Source organism: Megalobrama amblycephala, linkage group LG14 (genome assembly GCF_018812025.1).
Source record: "Megalobrama amblycephala isolate DHTTF-2021 linkage group LG14, ASM1881202v1, whole genome shotgun sequence".
Taxonomy (NCBI): Eukaryota; Metazoa; Chordata; class Actinopteri; order Cypriniformes; family Xenocyprididae; genus Megalobrama; species Megalobrama amblycephala.
Window position 1 is genome coordinate 20645400 of NC_063057.1, and position 22196 is coordinate 20667595.

Genomic DNA, 22196 nt, shown 5'->3' on the forward strand with positions numbered 1-22196 from the left:
GTAGAAAGAGATCTTTAACGGGGGAAGCAGAGGTTTACTTGAGGTTTTAATCAACTAAAGTGGGCCCAGGGGTCAGCCTTGGGGCACTCCGCTTGTCTAGAGATGAAGTAAACGAGATTTGGTCTGAAGCATACGGAGGACCACCCTTACAGAAACAGAGGTTGAGAGAATGTGTACAGCGTGATATTAGCATCTAAATCAGATGGAGAATACAGAGAGAGAAAGGAGAGAGGGAGAGAGAGTTGGCAGCGGATGTGTTCTACTCAATGATGGTTTTGTGCTAAGTCAAAAGAGCAACCTGATCCACGAACCGAATTAACTTAAAATGTCACGGACTAGCAGCACCTTCACCAAAGATAAGCCAATGTCTCCATCACTCTGTAATCCTAAAAACCATAGCCGTGAGCTAGGCGGTCACAGTAACTCAAAAAAATTAGTTTTTTAAAAGGAAAAACAGGGTATGAATGGCAGGAAGTGGTTCTATCACTCAGTTTGGTCTTAACCCTTAATCAGCATCAAACCTGTATTACATTTAAAATTCTCATTTATAATAAAAACTGGCCATAATCATTAGACAAACAAAAACAAACATTGCTATTCCTTTCAAACTGACAACATTTAGTTTTATATTGGCTTGACTGACTGGGAGATTTTCATGGAATGAAAATATGAAAGATCAATCATAATTGTCATTTAAATGCATTAAGAATAAATAATTTTAAAATATATAAATATATTACAATTATATACACATTACCGTTCAAAAGTTTGGGGTCAGTAAGATTAATACTTTTGTTCTGCAAGGACGATTTTAATACACCAAAAGTGATAGTAATGACTTTTAAATTTGTTTACAAAAATATATCAATTTCAAACAAATGCTAGATTGATAAAACAAGAAATGTTTGAGCAACAAATTTCATATTGGAATAACATTAGAAAAGGCTGCAGAATTAACAAAACAAAACAAACAAACAAACAAAAAAAAACTCACAATATTACTGTTTTAATGCATTTTTGATCAAATAAAAACATCCTTGGTAAGCATGACTTATAATAATATTAGAGACCCCAAAATTTTGATTATTTTTCTTTTTTCTTTTTTACTTTAGCCTAATATTTTCATTATTAGGCTATTATTCTAAAAGCAGTAAAGTTTTATGCTTTAAACAGGGCAAGATCTCTGGTCGGGAATCACTGTCATACAGGACCAGGATGAGCAACACTAAAATAAGAAAAAGCCTTAACATTAAGCATGAAATCTTAAGGAAACAGTTTGTAAAAACTACTGTCTTGTCTGTCACCCAAATGCAAATCAAAGGTCAGCTTTATTTGTTATACCAATCTCTCAGCACAGGAGCGGCATTGTGCTTCTGTGCGGGCAGTATTTACCGGCTCTGTTTAACACTGTCAGATTGACCGTCTGTGGAAAAACAGCAAATCTTTAGCTGCACTGATTTCCCTTTCAAATAACAAATGGGATGAGCAAACTATCCTTTCAAACATCCCCAGACAATACAGCCTGCTTCAAAACGTTCTTTCAGTATGGCCGTATAGGCGTAGAGAAAGACCTTTGAAGCATGGCACTGAAGCTACCCAAGATCCTTTTGTTGGGGTAATAGAGTAAAACTGGCTGGTCTTTTCAAGCACCTGAGCAGAACCATGGGAAACTAGCGTTCAAGTGAGTTGTGTTATCTCACTGGATTTTGCCGCTGATATGAACCGCTGTTTTGGTATTTGGCGCTTTGAAACTACAAGACGTGAAGTTCGGTCAGAGGCCAAGATCCTTATCAAATGTTGTGTCTAAGTCACTAAATTAACAAAACAGTTTCTCTGATAAGAAAGAGAGATTAAACATTATTAAAATCCAAGTAGGCTATATCACCCTAAGATGATTCACTCTTTCGAGGACTGAAAGCATTGTGGTTTCAATATGCATGAATGCTCTTGGAATTGCAATAAAACTAGGAGGCCTTCACACACAGGGCCTGTTTACACCTGGTCATTTCATGCGCTTTTTCTGATCGGAAAGCTATTCGATCATGAAAAGACCAGGTCTAAATGCCCTCCAAAACGTATTCGAGATCTGATCACTCAAACCACTTCAGGAGGTGGTCTGGGATGCATTCCAGTCAAAACTGAACAAGTCTAAATGCAATGAAAACTGTCTGAGAGCAACATGATGCGTGGAATGTACGAATTGCAATTTGTTCTTGCGAAACTCAATCAACTAAAACTTGTCGCCAAAGCCACTTGAAGGCAAGACTCCAAGGTTAGCAAAAAAGCAAACGCTATCTTACTACCAATTCTTACATATTTCACAAGGTGGTTAATTTGTACGACCTCACTTGTACGATTTGTTTAAACCCCAGTGAAATGTAGGTTTAGGGGTGGGATTAGGGGTATTCTTACGAATTCATACGAAATTAGCAACTCGTAAAATACCTACCATTTAGCAAAAAACGTACAAATTCTTGCGAGTGAGGTTGTACGAATTAGCTACCTCGTAAAATACGTACAAACTGCCGTGAGATTGAGTTGGGTAGGCAGGGAAGGAGACCAGAGGCCATTTTTTGAATAGGTGTCAATGGAGGAGAGGCTTCACTACACTGAATAAACTGCTTTTGTGGGAAAACGGCTTATTTAATGAATCAACAGCCTATCAACTAATCTTCAACATGTTTGCTCTTAAACATTCGTTTTGGACTGATCTAATTTTAGAGTTTACATTGAAAAAAAAAAAATGCTGTTTTATAAGAGAAGTCACGGACAATTGACCCTTCGCCAGGAGTTTGATTGACAGGCGATCTAACCAATCATAATGCTGAATACGCTATTTTGTCTAACAAAGCAGTCAGGGGAGTTAGCAAATTAACATAGGTGGACTTTAACTTGAAAAATGGTGTGTACCGACATCTTTCCGCGATTGAAACAACATTCCTTCTGATGTTCATTCACGTGCTACAGCAATCTCGCACAACACATTAAAGAGCCACAAAATGGTATTTAGTGTCAAATTTCTTTAAAAATGACTAAATTTGAGACTTTGTTTCATATCAAAAGTAACCTGCTCTGTCTTGTCTGTCGACGCGTTGTCAGTGTCCTCTTTGCTCCGCGATGTATTTTTCACTGTGCGAGAACATGATGTGTGACGAGAGATCGGCAACGGTAACTAAAGGGGGCGGGTCTTTGCGAACGGTCAACTGCGTGACAGGTAGGATTCAGTTTACAGCACTTCTCATTCATTTTTATGGTATCTGCAAACAGTGATTGACTATCACACAACTATGAACGTCAAGGCTGTAATGTGATTGGTTATCAAGGCACATATGATCCAAGCTGGTCATTATGTTTTCTCCAATTGTAGAGCCAAAGCCATTTGAGGGCAAGCCTGCAAGGTTAGCAAATGAAAGCGTAACTCCTGCTAACGCTGTGGTATGCTTTCTCTAATGGTCGAGCCACGGACCCTCGTATCTCTCAAAAATAAGACCATCTCTGCTGTCGCCAAACAAACTTACAAGTTGCAGAATATCCGCACCACTAAATAGTTCCATAGTTCCATTGACTTCCATTCATACACATGCCAATGTAATAAACAAGAAAAAAAGCTAGCTCATTGAGAAATTGTTTCACATTTTAATGCGGTCCAATCCAAAGTTTGGTAAAGTCTGACTTGAGAATTACATTAAAGTTTGACCAACGACACCTTAGCTGAATACAGAAAATTTAAAGCTGCAGGTTTGCATCGCATTTATTTGTTATATGTTGAATTTATGTTTTTAAAAAAAGCATTACAGCGTTAGATGTCGTATAGGGTACATGCAGAATGCTCTAATTTTTTTTTTTTTTTTTTTTTTTAGAAATGTCCTCATTCAGCTTGTTTTTGGTCACATTTTCATCTATTTACTAAGGATCAAATCTTGCTTTTTTGTTTCAAAAGTGTTTTATTTGGTTATTTCACTTATGCCATGTTTTTTTCTTATAAGGAATATTATTTAATTAATCTGAAATATCTATTAGTGAAATTTATTTGCACAAATGTAAATATTTTAAACTTTTAAAGCAGTTCAACAAAACCTTAAATCGATATTAATTAATATATATATATATATATATATATATATATATATAAAAAAGATGTAATCTTATATATAATGTAAACTTGATAATATTTTAAAAATATTTATTTATTGTAAACATTTTAATGTTTTTATTTATCTTTTTATGTTTATAATATTATTTAATATTATTATTAATAATATGTTATTATTATTTTATCATAATGTACCTCCTGGCTATATTTTTAAATCTAAAATTTAAACAAAAGTGTGCCCGACGTTTTGCGTGACCACAGTAAAATAAACAGACTGACATGCACAGACGATGCAAACAGTGACAAATTCCAGTGCTGAGGGACTGTATAATCAGGCTAATCAAATTAGATGACTGTTTTATGAACAAAACATGCTAGCTCATTGAGAAGTTGTTTCACATTTTAATGCATTCCAATCCAAAGTTTGGTAAAGTCTGACTTGGCACACTGTACTGCTGCTTGTAGATTCATAAAAATATTTGTTGCACAATAAGCTCTCTGATGGACGGCCAGGCAATAAGTTCAAACCTGTTGCATTCATCTGTCACCATATGCTTGCCCTCAAACTATACAACACTGTGTGCTCTGTGTGAATTTAACTTACAGAAGACAAATATAGAAAAATATTGTCATGATTGTGTTTAAGGCTGCACCACAGTGGTTTTACCTTCAACAGACTGGCCGATACTGTGTAGATGTGTGATCTCAGGAAACGTCCTGTTGATGTCTTTCAGGTACTGCTCCATTTCCACGCTGTTATGATAGCGAAACTCCAGACCATGAATGGATGATAGCCAGGACCATAAGTACAGGCAGAGTGTGAAGACCAACATCCTTTCGGCCAATACAATAGAAAAGTGCAGGAACCTCTTCCAGAAACAAAAAAAATAGAGATGACAATGATGTGATGTGCCCTTACTATTGTCTGTCAAGCACATATTTTTAATGTCACTCAAAGACTTCAATAAATATAACATTCAATCAATAAAATCTATCGACCGAGTAAATGCAGTAAATTCAGAACTTTATCATTAATGTCATACCATAGTACCACCACAGTAGTTTTTCTAAGGACATATATTCATTGCATGAGGCATAGATAGTCAGACAGACAGATCAATTGACAGACATAAGGATAGATAGATAGATAGATAGATAGATAGATAGATAGATAGATAGATAGATAGATAGATAGATAGACATAAGGATAGATAGATAGATAGATAGATAGATAGATAGATAGATAGATAGATAGATAGATAGATAGATAGATAGATAGATAGATAGATAGATAGATAGACAGACAGAAGGATAGACAGACAGACAGATACATACTGTAACTAAAATGTCAGCAGTAATATGCTTAAACTCTGTTAAGTCCCAGGTTATGTTTAAGTATTTAGATATTTATGTTTGCCTTTTCCAGTGGGACACTGTATTATTTCTAAATAAACGAAAATGAATATTGCTGTGGCCAAAACAAGCACCTATTATGCCCATAAATGCTGCCTAGGTAGCAAACTCTTACAAAAATGTACTGTGGTGGAACTATGATACAGTTATTGCATCACTGTATACATACTATTTGACATATCATAACATTTTAAAAGAATATCCTCGTATTAATATTGTACTGGGCATGTTTGATTTCTCATTTCTACTTAATGTAAGTCGTTTGATACAATCCTATTCAAACGTTATGTGTAGCATAAATAGTTAACTGTCAACAAAAAAACTTAAATTACTTAAATTAAGTAATGTACTCCAATAAAAATGGGTTTAGAAAAGAGAGACAAACTGCAGCACTTCGTAAAGGTATTCACTGACAAAAGTTTACACGTTGTCCTTAATATTAATGACAGTAAATGAGCAGCTTTACCTCTTGTGCGTTGGTTGTTCTCCGGCACCGTTTACGACCTTCTCCTGTTTGTTTAGTTACTCTGCTGTCATTATAACATCTCAAATAATGTTAACAAAGTTCATGTGTACTCCCCCTGTTCGTGTCATTGATGCAATGAAGGTGTCTTGCTCCATACCGCAGTGAGTTCAACTGACTCCAGCCTCACTCGTGTGCTGTTCGGAGCAGCTGTAGTGACTAATGAGGGGAGGCGGAGCGCTTCTACACACACTGAATCAGTGAGACTTTAACCTAACTTATTATTATTATTATTATTATTATTTTGTAAAACACTCAGCGATGGTGTTCAGTGAACTACTGTATTCATTTAAAATGTACATTGTACACGTACAATTCAGCAGTCGGTACAGAAACCGGAAAGATCAATTTGCATATTTCATTATTGCATGTCTTCTTGACCAATCAGGATTCTTGATATATTTCAATTTGCATATTCTTCTATTGACTGACGTAATGGCTGTCAAGAATCATGATATGTTTTAATATTTTCCGTAATATAGCTGAAAAACAACAACAAAAAAATACAATATTACATTTTATTTTTTAAAGAAATGATTATATATATATATATATATATATATATATATATATATATATATATATATATATATATATATAAACTTTAAAAAATAAAGTTATATTTAAATATATATATATATTTAATGTAAATTTTATTTGTTAAAGTAATGTTTATATGTATATATATATATATATACACTTGCATTACTCATATTTTAAAAATAAAGCTTTATTAAAAATATATATATATATATATATATATATATATATATATTACTTTAAAAAATAAAATGTTATAATGTAAATGTAATGAGTATATGAGTAATGTAAGTGTGCATATAATGTAAGTGTGCGTATATATATATATAAACTTTAAAAAATAAAGTTATATTTAAATATATATATATATTTAATGTAAATTGTATTTGTTAAAGTAATGTGTGTATATATATATATATATATATATATATATATATATATATATATATATATATATATATATACACTTACATTACTCATATTTTAAAAATAAAGCTTTATTAAAAATATATATATTACTTTAAAAAATAAAATGTTATAATGTAAATGTAATGAGTATATGAGCAATGTAAGTGTGCATATATATGTATATATATATATATATATATATATATATATGTGTGTGTGTATAATATATATATATATATATATATATATATATATATATATATATATATATATATATATATATATATATATATATATATATATATATGTGTATATATATATATATATATATATATATATATATATATATATATATATATATATACATATATATATACACTTACATTACTCATATTTAAAAATAAAGCTTTACTAAAAAAATATATATATTACTTTAAAAAATAAAATTTTATAATGTAAATTTTATTTTTTAAAGTAATGTTTTATATATATATATATATATAAACTTTAAAATTAAAGTTTTTATAAATTATGGGACTTATACCAAAGAAACAATAATACCAAAGAAAAAAGTACATTCATTTAACCACTATGACACACATGTTTGCATATGCAAATACCAAGAGAGCAACACAAAGAAAAAAGAAACGAAAATGGCTTGCAGTCATATTATTACATTTCATATGTGGAACTTATTCATTAACACTAATACGAAGATCTCTTGAATTTTGCTGTCAAATTCAAGGTGAGGCAGAGTCCCTCAGGGCGACTGTACACCATTAAATGGCATACCTGTTTCTGCAAGTTTACCCCCACATACACTGTATTATTATGCATAGTGAGTAGACTGCTAGAAATACATGTGATCTATTGTCCAAAAGATCACGTAAATCAATCACAAAGTAGTTGGAAATAAACTAAGACACGTTTGCATTTCCTCATTATTCTTCATAATGATCTAAAAAGGTCATTTAGCTTGGTCCAGTTCAGGTTTGTAGGATAACAAACTTCAAAGGTCTCAAAAGCTCTCTGGAAAAAAAAAGGTCATTTTTCTACAAACTTCAACTTGATCTATCTGTTTGAAAGAAAAGCAGTGACACATTTGCTGTTTTTTTCCAATAACACAGGGTGGCCTGCATTCCAGCCTCCACAAACTTAATTACACAAGTAAACATAAACATAAGTGATGCCATCATACATGAGTCATGTCTAAGGTAGGATTACTGTTCTCTAAAAACACTCCAAAAATGGTTTATAGTAGTTTACCATTAAGGTGCTGTCACATGCACGGTTTTTCAGGTAAGGTTACATTAACGAAATTCCGTAGGCAAAAAAAGTTGATTATCGATTCTTAGTAGTGTAGTGATGTTTGAAGAACACCTCAAACAGAAGTCACTTTCAAACCATTTAGCTTTCTGTGTGTCAATGCACCAAATTTAATTTTCAAATTTTCAAATGCACATTTTCAAGAGGATTCCTATTAAAATTAGGCTACTGGATTTTGCCTGTGAGAATTCAATGAACAGCAGTAAATGTGACTTTTCAGCGAATTTTTGCGGGCCATTTCAATCAAAATCCAGGTGAGTTGGAATTTTGCGTGAGGGCGAAACATTTCCTCATGCAGATTTCGCAAATTCCTTCAAGTTGGTCACTCAAATTGGCATGTTGACCAACAAAAATCTGGTTGGTTTGAAAGTGACTTCTGTGTGAGTAGTGCTGAATACGATCACCGTGATTTTGCCAAGATAGACTATGTTCACACTGCAGGTGATTTTTTTTCCCTTTTTTTTTTTTGCTCACATGTAACTCATTTCTGTTTTCCCCATGACAGTGTGAACAGTATAAACCACATGGAATCTGATCTCTTCAATTCCGCTTCCATATGTGGTACTAAATCTGATTAAGTCGGTGTTGCCAAGTCCTCGGTTTTTCTGCGGAATTGGGCTACTTTTACACTGTTGCCATGGGTTGTTTTTCACGTCCACGGGTTGAATCGACCCCAAAAAACTTGATATTTAGCCCTGGAATGCAAATTTAACAGGGGAATCCTGCCAAAAACACGGATTTTACCCCCCAGAACACGATTTTTACCGTGGGACCCCCCTGAAATGTGATTAGGCTAGTTTTGAGGAGCAATTGGGCGGGTTTTGTTGTGAAAACCTGGCAACCCTGGATACAGGTCAGAACGACAGATGTTTTGTAATGCGACCGCAGTGTGAACAGAATCGGAATTCATGTGATTTTTTTTCACTTGAGATCAACATTCTGCGCTCATGGGAGTCTATTCAAAGATTTTATATGTCCAACGTTATCAAGACAGTTGGGAAAGGTAGTCAGTAGAAGTCAGCTATATAATACAAGCAAAACATGAGGGCTCCTATCATAAAAGTTTCAAAACTCTGCTCTCATTTGTCACATCGTCTTTATTTTTATTGCCTTGCGCATAATTTTCGCTGCGTAATCGCTTACTTTAATGCCCTCCATGTTTGCTTCCGTATGACAGGCTCAGTATGACTGTGTGTGTTGCCAAGTCTATGATTTTCCCACAGAATTGGGTTACTTTTTCACTATTGCTGAAAAACGATATAGATGCTCCAGCACCAGTAATTTTAATTTGTGCCGGGTGTGCAAATGACAACATGAAAAATCAAAAGGGATTTCATACCTTTATAATGAAATAGCGATCGCAAGATGAATCCAATCCGTGGTACTTGGGTAAAATGTCCATGAGTGTTCATTGAAAAACAAAAAACAGTACTTTTTGTCCACAAAAGCGTTACATCCATGAAATATTGATATATTATCCATTGTTTGCATCACATTTCTTCTCAATGATCTGCTCTCTATCATCGTTCTTCAAGAAATTACGCAACCTGAGGAGCGTTTATGTTGTAAAACTGTAGGTTTATATGATCGTATATATATCACAAACAAATGAGCCCGCGTCCAAAGTAAATGCAGCAGTTTTAGTTATAATATCCAAACAGTGCTGTCAAAGTTTTTATATCCTCCCGCCATTGTCATTGTAGTAAATCTCACGAACAAAACTTTTAGCCAATGCCAACAAACTTTTATCTACACGGACGCACATCTGTCAATTCACCTGTCACTCAAGTGACCAAGCCCTTAATTATGCAGAACTTTAAGGCTTAATATTATTTAAATGGATGAGTTATATAAAAAAAAAAAAAAAATCACCCCCCTCAGAGTTGTCATGAAGGGCAAAATTAGCTGTATAAACCAAAACCACAATTTGATCCAGGCTGTAAACGTGTTTTTTTTTTTTTTTTTTCTGCTGTAAAGTTGGGCATTTTAACATGGGACTCAATGAGATTCTGCTCTCTTTTGGAGCATGTCCCGAACGGCCAGTCGATGAATCGCAGTTTAAGTCTGTATTGGCTTCAAGAGAAACTGGGGGATGTTGCCGCTTGGTAAAAACCTGGCAACCCCATTTGTATCGTTCTTTTGCGCATTCAGGTCAGTTCAGAACCATGATCTGTTCACACTGGAAATCTGATATTGGCCACATTTAAAACAACAATGTAAACAGCTAAAAAAAAAAAGAAAAAAAAAAATCAGAATTGAGCATTAAGGCTTGCAGTGTTAACGTAGCTTAAGACTTTTCTGGATCAACATATTTTGTTGATTCCTGGAACAACATGTCTGAAAATGTAGCCCTAAAATCAGAGGGAAATGATAGGTGAATAACAGTGATGTAGAAGCACCTAGCCCTGGTTGTAAGCCTAAACTTGACATAAACTGTAAACTTATCCATCAAATCAGACTGGTTGATTGGAATGTAGTTCCAGGATCAACAAATATATTGATCCAGATGTAGTTACTTGGTGAAATGTCGTTCACCACAGAATACATAGCTACAATGGACTCAACCAGGGTTGTTGGTGGTTGCATACAGTTATAAATCAGAAGCTACTTTCTAGATATGGCTCGCTCCTTGAAGGAGGATTTTTAACTCATATGAGTTTAACGGTAGGTTAAGGTGCCTTTCAGCTAGCTGATTATATTGAGTAACTTGTTTGCTTGCACCATCTTAAAACACTGTAAAGAGGAAATCCATCTCCATTCAAGCCCATAATTCCAGTCTCAATGTAAATCACATAATAGCTCTTGCACATCATTAGTCATGACAGCTGCAATCTAGTCTCATATTGTGCTTCATGTATGAAACCTCGAGAGTGTGTGTTCATGCATGCGGACATCTGTGCTTAGACGTCTGAGGGTTTTCACTGGTATGTGTCTGTACACATCCACATCTGATGAGAGGTTTCTAGGTATGTGTGTATTTACTGTACAACTACCAAGTGTGTGTATGTGTAAAAAAAAAAGCCATATAAAAAATAAAACACAAAATTCTGTCATTTAGATCAATGGTACATAAGAAGTATCATATTTGTAAAAAAACCTTGAAGAAAATTCTTGAAAAAGTCACATTTTTGTTTGAAAGGAGAAAGAAAAAAAGAAGCTAAATCTATTTTGGTCTAGTTGAGAGGACAGTTAGACCAGCTTAAACCAGTTCAGATCAACAAACCACCTTAGGCTGACTGAAGCGGTTTCTTTCAGCTGGGTTTTTCCTCTTTATTTGGCCCGTGGTCGACTCATTTTTAGGTCAGTCTTTATAAACATTAACAAATTTGACAGCATAAATCAACAGATCATGCCTCAAGTCAACGCTGACAGGACACCCATAAATTATGTCATTCTAAACACTCAACAACAAATAGTTTCCATTGACCTGAAGGCTCCTCTAGTCATCTCCTCTTTGTTTGTTCCAGGAAAAAATGTTGACACACATACAGTTTAATTTCAACACAAGGCAACTCTTATGTTTCGGTTCTTACGCCAGAGAGAAATTCGATTTTCTGGCTTTTCAAGAGGTGGCTATAGACTGTTTTCATACTAAATGAGATGCACAGCTGGAGAATTAACTCAAACATTTCCCACATCTATGTTTGGCTGAGACAAAGAGGCACTGGAACTGAAAACAATGAGATAATAAACATCAACCACTCTTATTATCAAAGCAGTATTTGCTCAGGTTGTCTGCTGTTTTCAACACAATGTAGTGTTTTGGAAATAATTTATCATTTATTAATAATTAATAAATGATTAATTAATCATTTATCCGTAAGTGTATCTGGGGAATTGAACTCATGAAGGGTTAGGCTATAGTTCTATCTTTTGAGCATTTTAAAAGCTTTTATCTTAAACGTGAAAGGTTTTTAATGAATGACCAAAAGGTCATCAGGGCCTGTATATTAATGTCTTTTCTGACCTTTATTAAATGACAAAATTAACCTAAGAGTCAATAGTCATTTACAATGAAGATTAAACATTTATACTGAGTATCATTTTTTATCCCACACCAACTGCTTCATGAATTGTTAAGTTTGAAAGTGATCTCTTGTATTGTATTGCACAATGTGTTCAAGCAGAGGGAGACATCTGGTGGTTGTAACAAGTATGTACTTTACATCCAAATATTTTGCAGTACCTAGAATTGAAACAATTCATTAAACAATTCGAGATGTCAGAACACAATGACATATTTCATACTGTCACACACACACACACACAAACAAAACAGCTGCCACATTATTATTTTTTTTAAAATCACCCCATGTTGTTTTATTAGAGAAGGGGAAATCTGATAATCAAGTTGCATTTAGTAGTTTAACAAAGAAATAATATTCAGTCCAACAATCTGAACTGGAATGCTCGGTCAAAATGAAGTGTACTAAACCAGTACTGAAATGACAGGCCTGGAAGAAGGAAACAACTGGGGCTAGAGCAGAGAATAAATTAGTTTGCTTGTCCATGAATAAGACTGAATAAGATTTTTTTTTTTTTTTTTGCAGTGGTATGATAGCAGATGGCATCAGAAAGGGATACATTAGGAGTGTGTGTTGCGTGGAGTGTTCTGAAAGCTGTTTGGTCCGGTCATTATGGTATACTATGAAATAATCAATCTGCTACATATTCAGTAGCAAATATACTGGTGTGTAAAATTAAAGGGATAGTTCACCCAAAAATGAAAATTTTGTCATTAATTACTCACCCTCATGTCGATCCAAACCTGTAAGACATTCAGTCATCTTTGGAACACAAATTAAGATATTTTTGATGAAATCCGTGAGCCTTCTGGCCTCCAAAAGAATGCAACATAATAACCACTTTCAAGGCCCAGAAAGGTAGTAAAGACATCTGTAAAATAGTCCATGTGACTACAGTGGTTCAAACTTAATGTTATGAAGAGACAAAAATATTTTTTTGTGCACAAATCAAACAAAAATAACTTTATTCAACAATTTATTCTCTTCCATGTCAATCTCCTATGCTGATCACGTAGTAAACACAGTGCAGCGCTTCCGGGTTCTACATCAGAACGGCGACTCAGCATTGGCCGACACTGTTCATTGTATTGGCAGCATGACACATGCGTGTGATGCTGACGCAGGAGCGGCCAATAAAGTGTCAGCTTTCTTACGTAGAACCTGGAAGCACTGCCCTGTGTCTACAATGTAAACAGCACAGGAAAATGACAGGGAGGAGAAGAAATTGTTGAATGAAGTCGTTATTTTTGTTTTGTTTTTGCGCACAAAAAGTATTCTCGCTGCTTCATAAAATTAAGGTTGAACCACTGTAGTCACATGGACTATTTTAACTATGTCTTTACTACCTTTCTGGGCCTTAAAAGTGGTAATTGTGTTACAGTCAGAGGCCAGAAGGCTCACGCATTTCATCAAAAATATCTTATCTTTGTGTTCCGAAGATGAACGAAGGTCTTACGGGTTTGGAACGACATGAACGTGAGTAACTAATGACAGAATTTTCATTTTTGGGTGAACTAACCCTTTAAAATTAATGTGTCAAATGAGTTGGTAGTGTTGCCATGCCATATAATCAAGTAGGCTGAAGAAAAAAAAAAGTTCACTCAAAAACAAGTTAATGGGTTAGGAGCTTAATCTAGTTTCCTAAATAAGATTAGGAAATGGTATGGAGTGAAAAAAAAAAAGATCAATAGATCTGTAGAGATCTGTGAGTTGATTGTTTTATAATGTGTATAATGTTGTATAATGTGTAAAACCTGTGCTTTTTGTGAAATTTGAATTTGATAATCTTGCTGCTATAAAAAAGGTCCATTATTAGAAGAATTCCACTGAGTAACAGCACAGGTACAACCAACTTAACACTGCAGCTGCATGCTATAACAAACTAGCAGCCATATTATTGAATTCAAACAGAGTTTTCAGTAACAAATTGCATAACTTGCATTGGGCATCACATACATTTATTGGATGAATTTGGGTAAATTGGGCCACTTTGACAGCCAAAAGTGGCCCAATTTACTTTATTTCACCCTTTGTTACAGAGTTATCTGCTAGTGACAATATACAATGTCCAAATCCAGGGAAGCTTTTTCATCATTTTAACAAACTCTAGTATCAATCAGTTTGATCAGTTATTTTATGTTTTTACCTTGAACTGAAAATATAAGATCTACTTTGCTGGTCAGTGCCTAACAGATTTTGAGAACGCACATACCCCCTAAACTTCCCTTTCAATGTAAAATTAAATATCTGCATTTTTATATATAACCTCAAAAACAAGCCTTACAAACAAGGTTTTTACTTTCATATGAACACTGTAGTGATACATTGAAATATTCTGTCCAACAGCAACTATTTTCACTATTTTAGTTGTTCATAATTATACATACTGTATCTAACCTACACAAATCTTTGTTCTTAAAAAATATATTCACAATCAAGGAATAAAGTATCCTCTAAAGTATGTTTATGTCTGAAATGCATTAAAAAAATAGATGATAATAGATCAGTAACTGAGTTTGTCCATAAACCTCCATTTAAATATCTCAGTGTACTAATTACACAAACAACAAAAACCTATCTTTGCACATTTAAGCTCTGTTATATAACTCACATCGGCAGTTAATGATTATTTTACGGACAAAAATAAAAGCATAATTCTTCAATCAGTCTTTGATCAGTACAAATGCCTGAAACTGGCAATCCTTGTTTGGTAAGACTTGCCAGACAAACAAACGAACAAACAAATAAACAAAACAGAATGCAAAAACATTAAACCAACACAAAACTGCTTGCTAGCCATCACTCTTACAGTGTATCCCTCTATTTCGGTCTCTGTCTGTCCATCTCAGAGCAGCATGGACTCCTGCATTGCAAAGGCCTCCTGCCTGTAGTGTGCTCCTCCGAACAGTGGGTGGGGGAGCTGTTGCCTGCCGGAGTGCTCTTGGTAGGGTCCTCTGAAATGGTGCACAGCGTCCGAGATATTTGCAGGTGCAAAGTTAAACTCCTGAACGGGGTGAACGGGAGACAGCTGAGCTTTCTGGAAGCTGGGAGATCGTGGTAGTCCGACAGGAGATCGCGGAGGCCCTGCCTCCATGTCCCCATACCAGCCCTCTCTCCGTCTGTGTCCCTCATAACGTAGTTCTGTGGGCGGGTAAGCAGGAGACCCCACCAATCGGGTGGGCTGCCTCATGTAATACCCACCCTCGCTAACACTGTCTATCTGGGATGAAAGCTCAGCCGGAGCAACCCTGAGAGGGGGCATGTTTGGCGGTGGCCGTCGGTAGGTTAAGTAGCTGTTGTTCATCAAAGTTTTCTCTGGCGAAGGGTTAGATGAGCCACGTCCCGTAGTTGCGTAAATTTGCTCAGCATACGGCTGGCTGTATAGTCTATCCTCTGGCCGAGAATCCGAAACGTAGGGAGTGTAGACAGGCGTAATGCCAGGTGGATAGTGCAGAGGTGCACGAGGTTCTGGTTTGGATTGCATCATGCTCTGTTTGGACACTCTAAATGGAGAAACACTGGTTCCACCACTAGGAGGACGGGTGGGGCTGCCTTGTCTCAAAGAAGGTCCGACGTATGGTCGGGATGGGGGGCGAGAAGGTGGTTTCTCCAGCTCTATAATCTCCATAACCTCTCCGTCTGGTCCCGGGACATTGTCGTATTGCGAGGCATTGGAAGCGCGGTTGGAGCCTGGAGCGAATGCGCGGGAACGGGGGCGGTGCTGTGCCCCGGTGGCCTCCTCTGGAGTTGGGGAGCTGGGCGAGGGTGGAACACCCATAGTTAGACTCGACTGGCTTTCCCGAAGTGCTGCAGCCTTGACTGCTTCCAGTTTGCCTTCGGAAGGCTTGACCCAACGAGGCTTGTCCCTGCGCATGCTGGATCTAGCATTGGAGTTGTGATTTGTCTGGTTCTGGGTCAACGCCTTCCCACCAGCTGTTGCACTGTTGTTGGGCATGTGGGTTGGGACCCGCTCCTTTTGAGGGTCTACACCCCGTCTATCCCTCTCTGGATGAGGCACCTTGTCCAGTGAGCTGGATGGCCGACTCTCTTGGTACCTCTCTGGTGTTCCATCAGTGATGGGACCAGACTCTCGTTTACTGATGCTTGCGGCAGGGCTTGGACCACGAGGGGGTAGACCCTCACCCGTCTGTCCAACCGGCTGCCCGTTAGCCACATGATTGGTTGCTGCTGCCGCCAACCCTGGAGGCTCAGGGGGGAGTTGACCTAATGGTTTCTTAGGAAACTCATCCTCCTTACCTGCACGGGTGATAACAGATCAGCCAATCAGAGCCAACATCAACAAAGAAATGTCAGGTATTAAAGACCCCAAGAAATCGAAACAGATCAAAATATTGACGTCGACTCTTGCACCCAGGGGCATATACAAATTTATGAACAAAAAAATGCTCTGTAGAATGAAAATGTCAGCTGGAAAGCAAACTGCATTTCATGGAGTCTTTAAACCATGACAATATAAACACACACTGAAGTGCAACAGTCATGCAGCTGAATGTCTTTTTAGAAGAACCAAACTGCCAAATAAAGCAAGAGTTACAGTTAGCACTTCATTCAAATAAAAATAAACCACAAACATCCATGGCTGGTGTCAAATCAAAGCTCAGTTTGGGAACACTGAGGATTCAAGAAGCTAAAAAAATACAAATAAAAATATTAAAACAACACTTACAGTTCAAGCCTGACTGTGAACATAAAAACCATGTGGAGAAAGGATGTGTTAGGTACGTTTTGGAACACACAGCATGTGCACGATATTCAAGTTCGCAGTGAAGGAAACTGAAGAAAACGTCAAGGGAATGATGAACGTTTACACACAAATACTGATGGTTGGGGCGGTTCTTGGTGTGCGTTGAGAAGCGGCCGTGAGGAACAGAAACGTCAAATACAGACAAACCTGTGAACACCTTCAAAGGTGCTAGTTTATCATACTTTGGTTCCAAAATTAAGATTTGCCAAGCACCAAATGCAGGTTACAGGCCAAATGGCTTGTATTGTTGAAATCAAGAATGGTTGTATATTCTTTGCTAATGTTCCCATTAAGTTATGAAAACATTATTTCTGAATATTGGGGATGTTCCCTATTAGCTGGGAGAATTGATTCTAATAGTTTGTTGTCAGCACATTGCTAAGGTAATAATGAAATACTCTATCTGTTGCAATGCATTCTGGGACTTTTCCATGAAAGACATGTGCCAAAATTTGGTATATTAGAAGAGAGCATGACGCCGATGCCTACCTTTTGAAACAGTCTTTGTGTTGGAAGTGTAACTATGATGAGGTAGGTAGCTCATATATATATATATATATATATATATATATATATATATATATATATATATATATATATAATTTGTTTGCTGGTGTGGCAAAAAGTTAATTTTGGACCCTTTTCATCTACTGAGCAGAATCATCTTTCATCGGACAATAATAATAATAATAATAATAATAATAATAATATATATAACTCCCTCTATGTATGACATAAAAATAAATAAATAAAAACTTTTTATCCGTTTTTTTATATGTTTAAGGTAACCATATTCCTTATAACTGTCCTTTTACATGTTTCTAGCATATAGTACGCCATAACAAATTTTTCTGACATTCCCGTAACAAAGGTTTTGATTAAATGAACCCCCCCAAAAATGTTTTGTTGAAGAACCCAGGTTTTGTGTGAGACAGAGAAACAAACGAGGGGAGAGGGACGTGTGTGTATAGGGGTAGACGAACGAATGGTTGGTTGATTGACAGATAAAGTAGTCAGTGCGTTTTTGCCCACCGGTTGGTTTTGTAGGAGGGTTGGCGCCCTCCTTTCCCAGACCCACTAGAGTAAGCAGAGGCTATGTTTGAAGCGAAAGGGAGAGAATGCAGATTAGACAAACAGTACATAGTAGCAGTGGATGAGTGTGTGTGTGTGTGTGTGTGTGTGTGTGTGTGTGTGTGTGTGTGTGTGTGTGTGTGTGTGCAAGAGATAAAGGAAAAGATAAAGTAAGTAAGAGTCAGAGATAGATTACCAGGAGACAGTGTGTGCAACAGGATGTTTCCCTCTATGGGTGGTGACACACAGCCATACATTTTATGATTTGCCATGATTTCAGCATGTGTGTTTAAAGTACCTGGAGGTGGCAGCTCCAATTTAGATCGTCTGAGCTCAGACATGGAGTTTTGAAGCTGCTCTATCACAAAGTCATCCTCAAAAAAGAAATCCTTTGACAGAGTCACCTGCAGAAACTTCACCAGATCCTCCATGGACAACTTCAAGAGGGTCTCTAACATGCAAACACACACACGGCAGAGATAACACAAGTGGTTACAACTAGAATGTGACATGTTCAAATTCTAAGAAGAATCACATTTAATTACTATACGGTCTATTATGATTAAGTCCTTTCAGGGTTTATTTTGCACATTGTCCATTGCATAGATCATTTTATTTTATTTATGAATATTTGAATCTTTGTTAGTTTTTATGATGGTTTTTGGGGGGATTTTTCAGGATTAGCTAACACCTGGAAGCAATTTTGTCCACAAGGTTAAGTACAGACACACAATTCACAACACACACAATCATTACTTTTGTGTAGTTTGAGGATGGTGTAGGACATCGCAGTCAAAACTCGCTCTCCTTCCAAAATATAAATGTCCCATATTCTCAGCGTAAGTGTAAACGGAGTCTATTCAAAACACATATAAATGGACTCAAATCAGTGAGGTTTCACAAATAATTGTACAACAGAAAACAATAATATGCTCTGATTTAATGAAATAATGTTTTAAGTGTCCATACCCGATCCAAGAAACACTGAAAGAACCATTTCATAGTGTACAGGCTGGTGAACACCTCTTGGTTATCCTGTAGAGGGCAGCAAAATTACAGTTATTGTTAAGTGAATGGCAAAAAAAGATATAAAAACATTTTATGCATGCACTCACAAGCTACACACTGCACAGTGTATACTTCTTTAAATCGTATGGGGAAAAGTACACAATGTGTAACCATTACCATTTCAAAAAGTAGTAAGTTACACATTTATGTTTTTTTTTTTTTTTTGTGTGTGTGTGTGTGTGTGTGTATATGTGTGTGGCTTTTTTCAAAAATCCTACTTTGTAAAAAAATAAATAATACTTAAAGGGAAAAAAATGCTATCAGTCATTGCAATCCAGTATTATACACTGTGTGTGATCTTTGGTTGTATATGGCACCATTTGTATTCCTCAAATGTAGGTCATCCAGGTACATGCATCTCATGCATATAGAAGATTCACATATTGTGCACAGTGTATGTACTGCAAAAATAGTGCAAGTACTACAGTTGTATAGTGTTACAGTATATGGCCATATGTTCACACTTTAAAGAGTGAAGCTTATCCTTCTCTTTTATCCTCTTTCTAATCCTCCCACATCAAAGGCTGACTTTCACACACAAATAATTGATTCATTCATCCCTCTATCTATCTCTTTATTAATTAATATTGCCTTTTATTAATTACTCTGCCCTTTAATGAATCCCCGTTGGCATTTCTTTGTGAATTCTCTGTTACATGAGCACTCAGGGTTGGCCAGCTGCTCGGGTTTACTTCAGAAAAGGCACACTGACAAATAGAGAACACAATATAGGCCAAAAATAAGACTGCATATGAAGCTTTTCAGCCATTGTGAAAAGATAATATAGGACCCAAAGCATTAATCAGTGAAGTGGCTCAAACTGTCACATTTTGAATGTAATACATGTTTTGGCGGTGTTTTTTTCTGTGTCTTACTAGATGTTGTTTGAGCTTAGGCATCATCTTCTGCAGGATACGGTCATGATGCTCCTGGAAGCGCATGAGTTTAGGGAACCCTGGTACAAAGAAACCTAGAAAACAACAAAAACAAACAACATTTTTCAATTTGGTACAGAAATTGTACGTGAAGTGCATGCTTAGAATATTACAGTACTGAATGAATAAATAAACATGAAATGAGTGTCGTTGCTTGCTTGGTGGTTTTTGATTCAGGACACTAATTTTTTCATTGGACATCCAGTGGTGACTGAACACAGTACCAAAATGTAATCATAGGGGGAAAAAAATAAAAACAAAAATGTATTAATATGAATTACATAAGCCTAAATGTATTATTATTATCTAATTCAATGGTTTATTTTAGATATTTATGTAATTTATAATATACATTTATTATAGATATTTATTTATTTTTTAGTTTATAAATATACAGATAACACTTAAGCAAAACATGGTCAGGTCAATGTGTAATATATATATATATATATATATATATATATATATATATATATATATATATATATATATATATAAACTATTAATGAATGAAATGTTCAAGGTGTCAGAATGAATTTGGGTTTGACTGTGTGTGTATATTATATATATATGAGCAATATCACACGAGTAGCCGTGCGATATGGCTGTATATCAGCACGCTGTGATTCGTCCGCAGGCCGAGTGCCATCACAGCGTGCTGATATACAGCCATATCGCACGGCTACGAGTGTGATATTGCGTTTATACAACAGTTCGACGGCACGAGTGTGTAAATAAATAAGAACAACAACGGAGTGTCTTTAAAACTGTCTTTTGTGCAGCACTACTTCCTTCCGCCACGGATTGAAATCTCAATTTGACAGTTGGACCAAGCCTCCGTTACTAACTCTAAAACGTCACTTTAGAACTAGTAACGAAGGAACGTTGAGTCGCTTCATTGAAACACATTGAATTTTGTACAGTATTAGAGAGAGCGAGAGCGAGAGAGAGAGAGTAGGCTATTACCTGTGTCTGGTATATTGCATTACATTCATTCTTCAAGTCGATGTCCATAATATTATATCCTTTATACAAGTCCGTTTGAATGTCCGCTGAGGAAAGCGATCTTTGTATTTGTCCTTCTTTACATCCATTACACCACAGCGCTAAAACAACTTCCTTTTGCAAAAGTTCCTTTCAATTTAAACGTTTCTTGTGCTTCACTGACTCATTCTCCTGTAAAGTGTTGCCGCCATCTAAAGGCGTATTAATGTAATGTTCACTCAATCCATATTACTTAATGGACATATTTATATAAAATCATATTTATTAACAATAATATTTAGAACAACAAATAAGCACAATTGTACAGTTCAGTCAAACATAAAGCACTAGTTATTAAAAAAAAATTAGGTCACCATTTACGCTTGTATGTGGGTTTTTACAAATATTTAACGAATGAAAAGGATTTTAAAGAGCGTGTGACAAAACCTCCTAACTCAATTGGATCCTCAAACTGTCAATCAAGCCTCATTAATCTGCCTCACCTCCTGAATGAAGTGCGCACGCAGTTTGGACATCTCTCTGTGCAATGCAAAGGTAAATAAAGATCTGATGTTTGGAAAAGGATGTTTAGGCGCTGTTATTAAATATGAGTCACATATTTCAGGTCTAAACAACAACATTCTCGCCTAAAAAACTATTAAAACTACAGTTCGTGGTACAAGAAGTAGTATTTGTAAAAATTATGGTTGATTTGATCGGCCGCCATGACGGTCACTTCAAGCGGAGTGATACAAACGGTGAAAAGGCAGTAGGAGTGCTGTTATCACTGAAATATCGCATGGCTATCAGCCAATCAGATTCGAGAACCAGACAGAACTGTTGTATATATATATATATATATATATATATATATATATATCAAAATCAAAATAATAATAATAATAATTATAATAATAATTTATTTATTTATTTTAGATTTGTTTCAGATATTTAATTTTATAATTGCAGGCTGTTTGGATTATCTTGAATTTCAAAATAAACAAAAATTAAAAAAAAAATAACATTATTATTATTATTATTATTT

At 35.7% G+C, this 22196-nt stretch overlaps 2 protein-coding genes across 5 annotated transcripts in view; both read right to left on the minus strand.

The window, feature by feature from the left end:
* The window catches only part of cpm (carboxypeptidase M), a 50114-nt gene extending 43788 nt beyond the window's left edge, over positions 1-6326 (minus strand). The window contains exons 1-2 of one of the 2 annotated variants that reach the window (XM_048157388.1): positions 5973-6255; positions 4761-4962 (exon numbers count right to left, since the gene is read on the minus strand). In XM_048157388.1, the coding sequence (XP_048013345.1) occupies positions 4761-4926 (166 nt within the window). In that variant the 5' untranslated portion in view covers positions 4927-4962; positions 5973-6255. Of the gene's footprint in view, positions 1-4760; positions 4963-5972 lie in introns of both variants that reach the window. The other variant, XM_048157389.1, reaches the window with a different exon arrangement.
* A 6270-nt stretch (positions 6327-12596) lies between these two features.
* usp6nl (USP6 N-terminal like) overlaps positions 12597-22196 on the minus strand; it is a 74615-nt gene continuing 65015 nt past the window's right edge. For all 3 annotated transcript variants that reach the window (XM_048157461.1, XM_048157459.1, XM_048157460.1), the window contains 5 exons: positions 20108-20202; positions 19134-19199; positions 18921-19020; positions 18463-18615; positions 12597-16585 (listed from right to left, as the gene is read on the minus strand). In XM_048157461.1, the coding sequence (XP_048013418.1) occupies positions 15174-16585; positions 18463-18615; positions 18921-19020; positions 19134-19199; positions 20108-20202 (1826 nt within the window). In that variant the 3' untranslated portion in view covers positions 12597-15173. The remainder of the gene's footprint in view (positions 16586-18462; positions 18616-18920; positions 19021-19133; positions 19200-20107; positions 20203-22196) is intronic.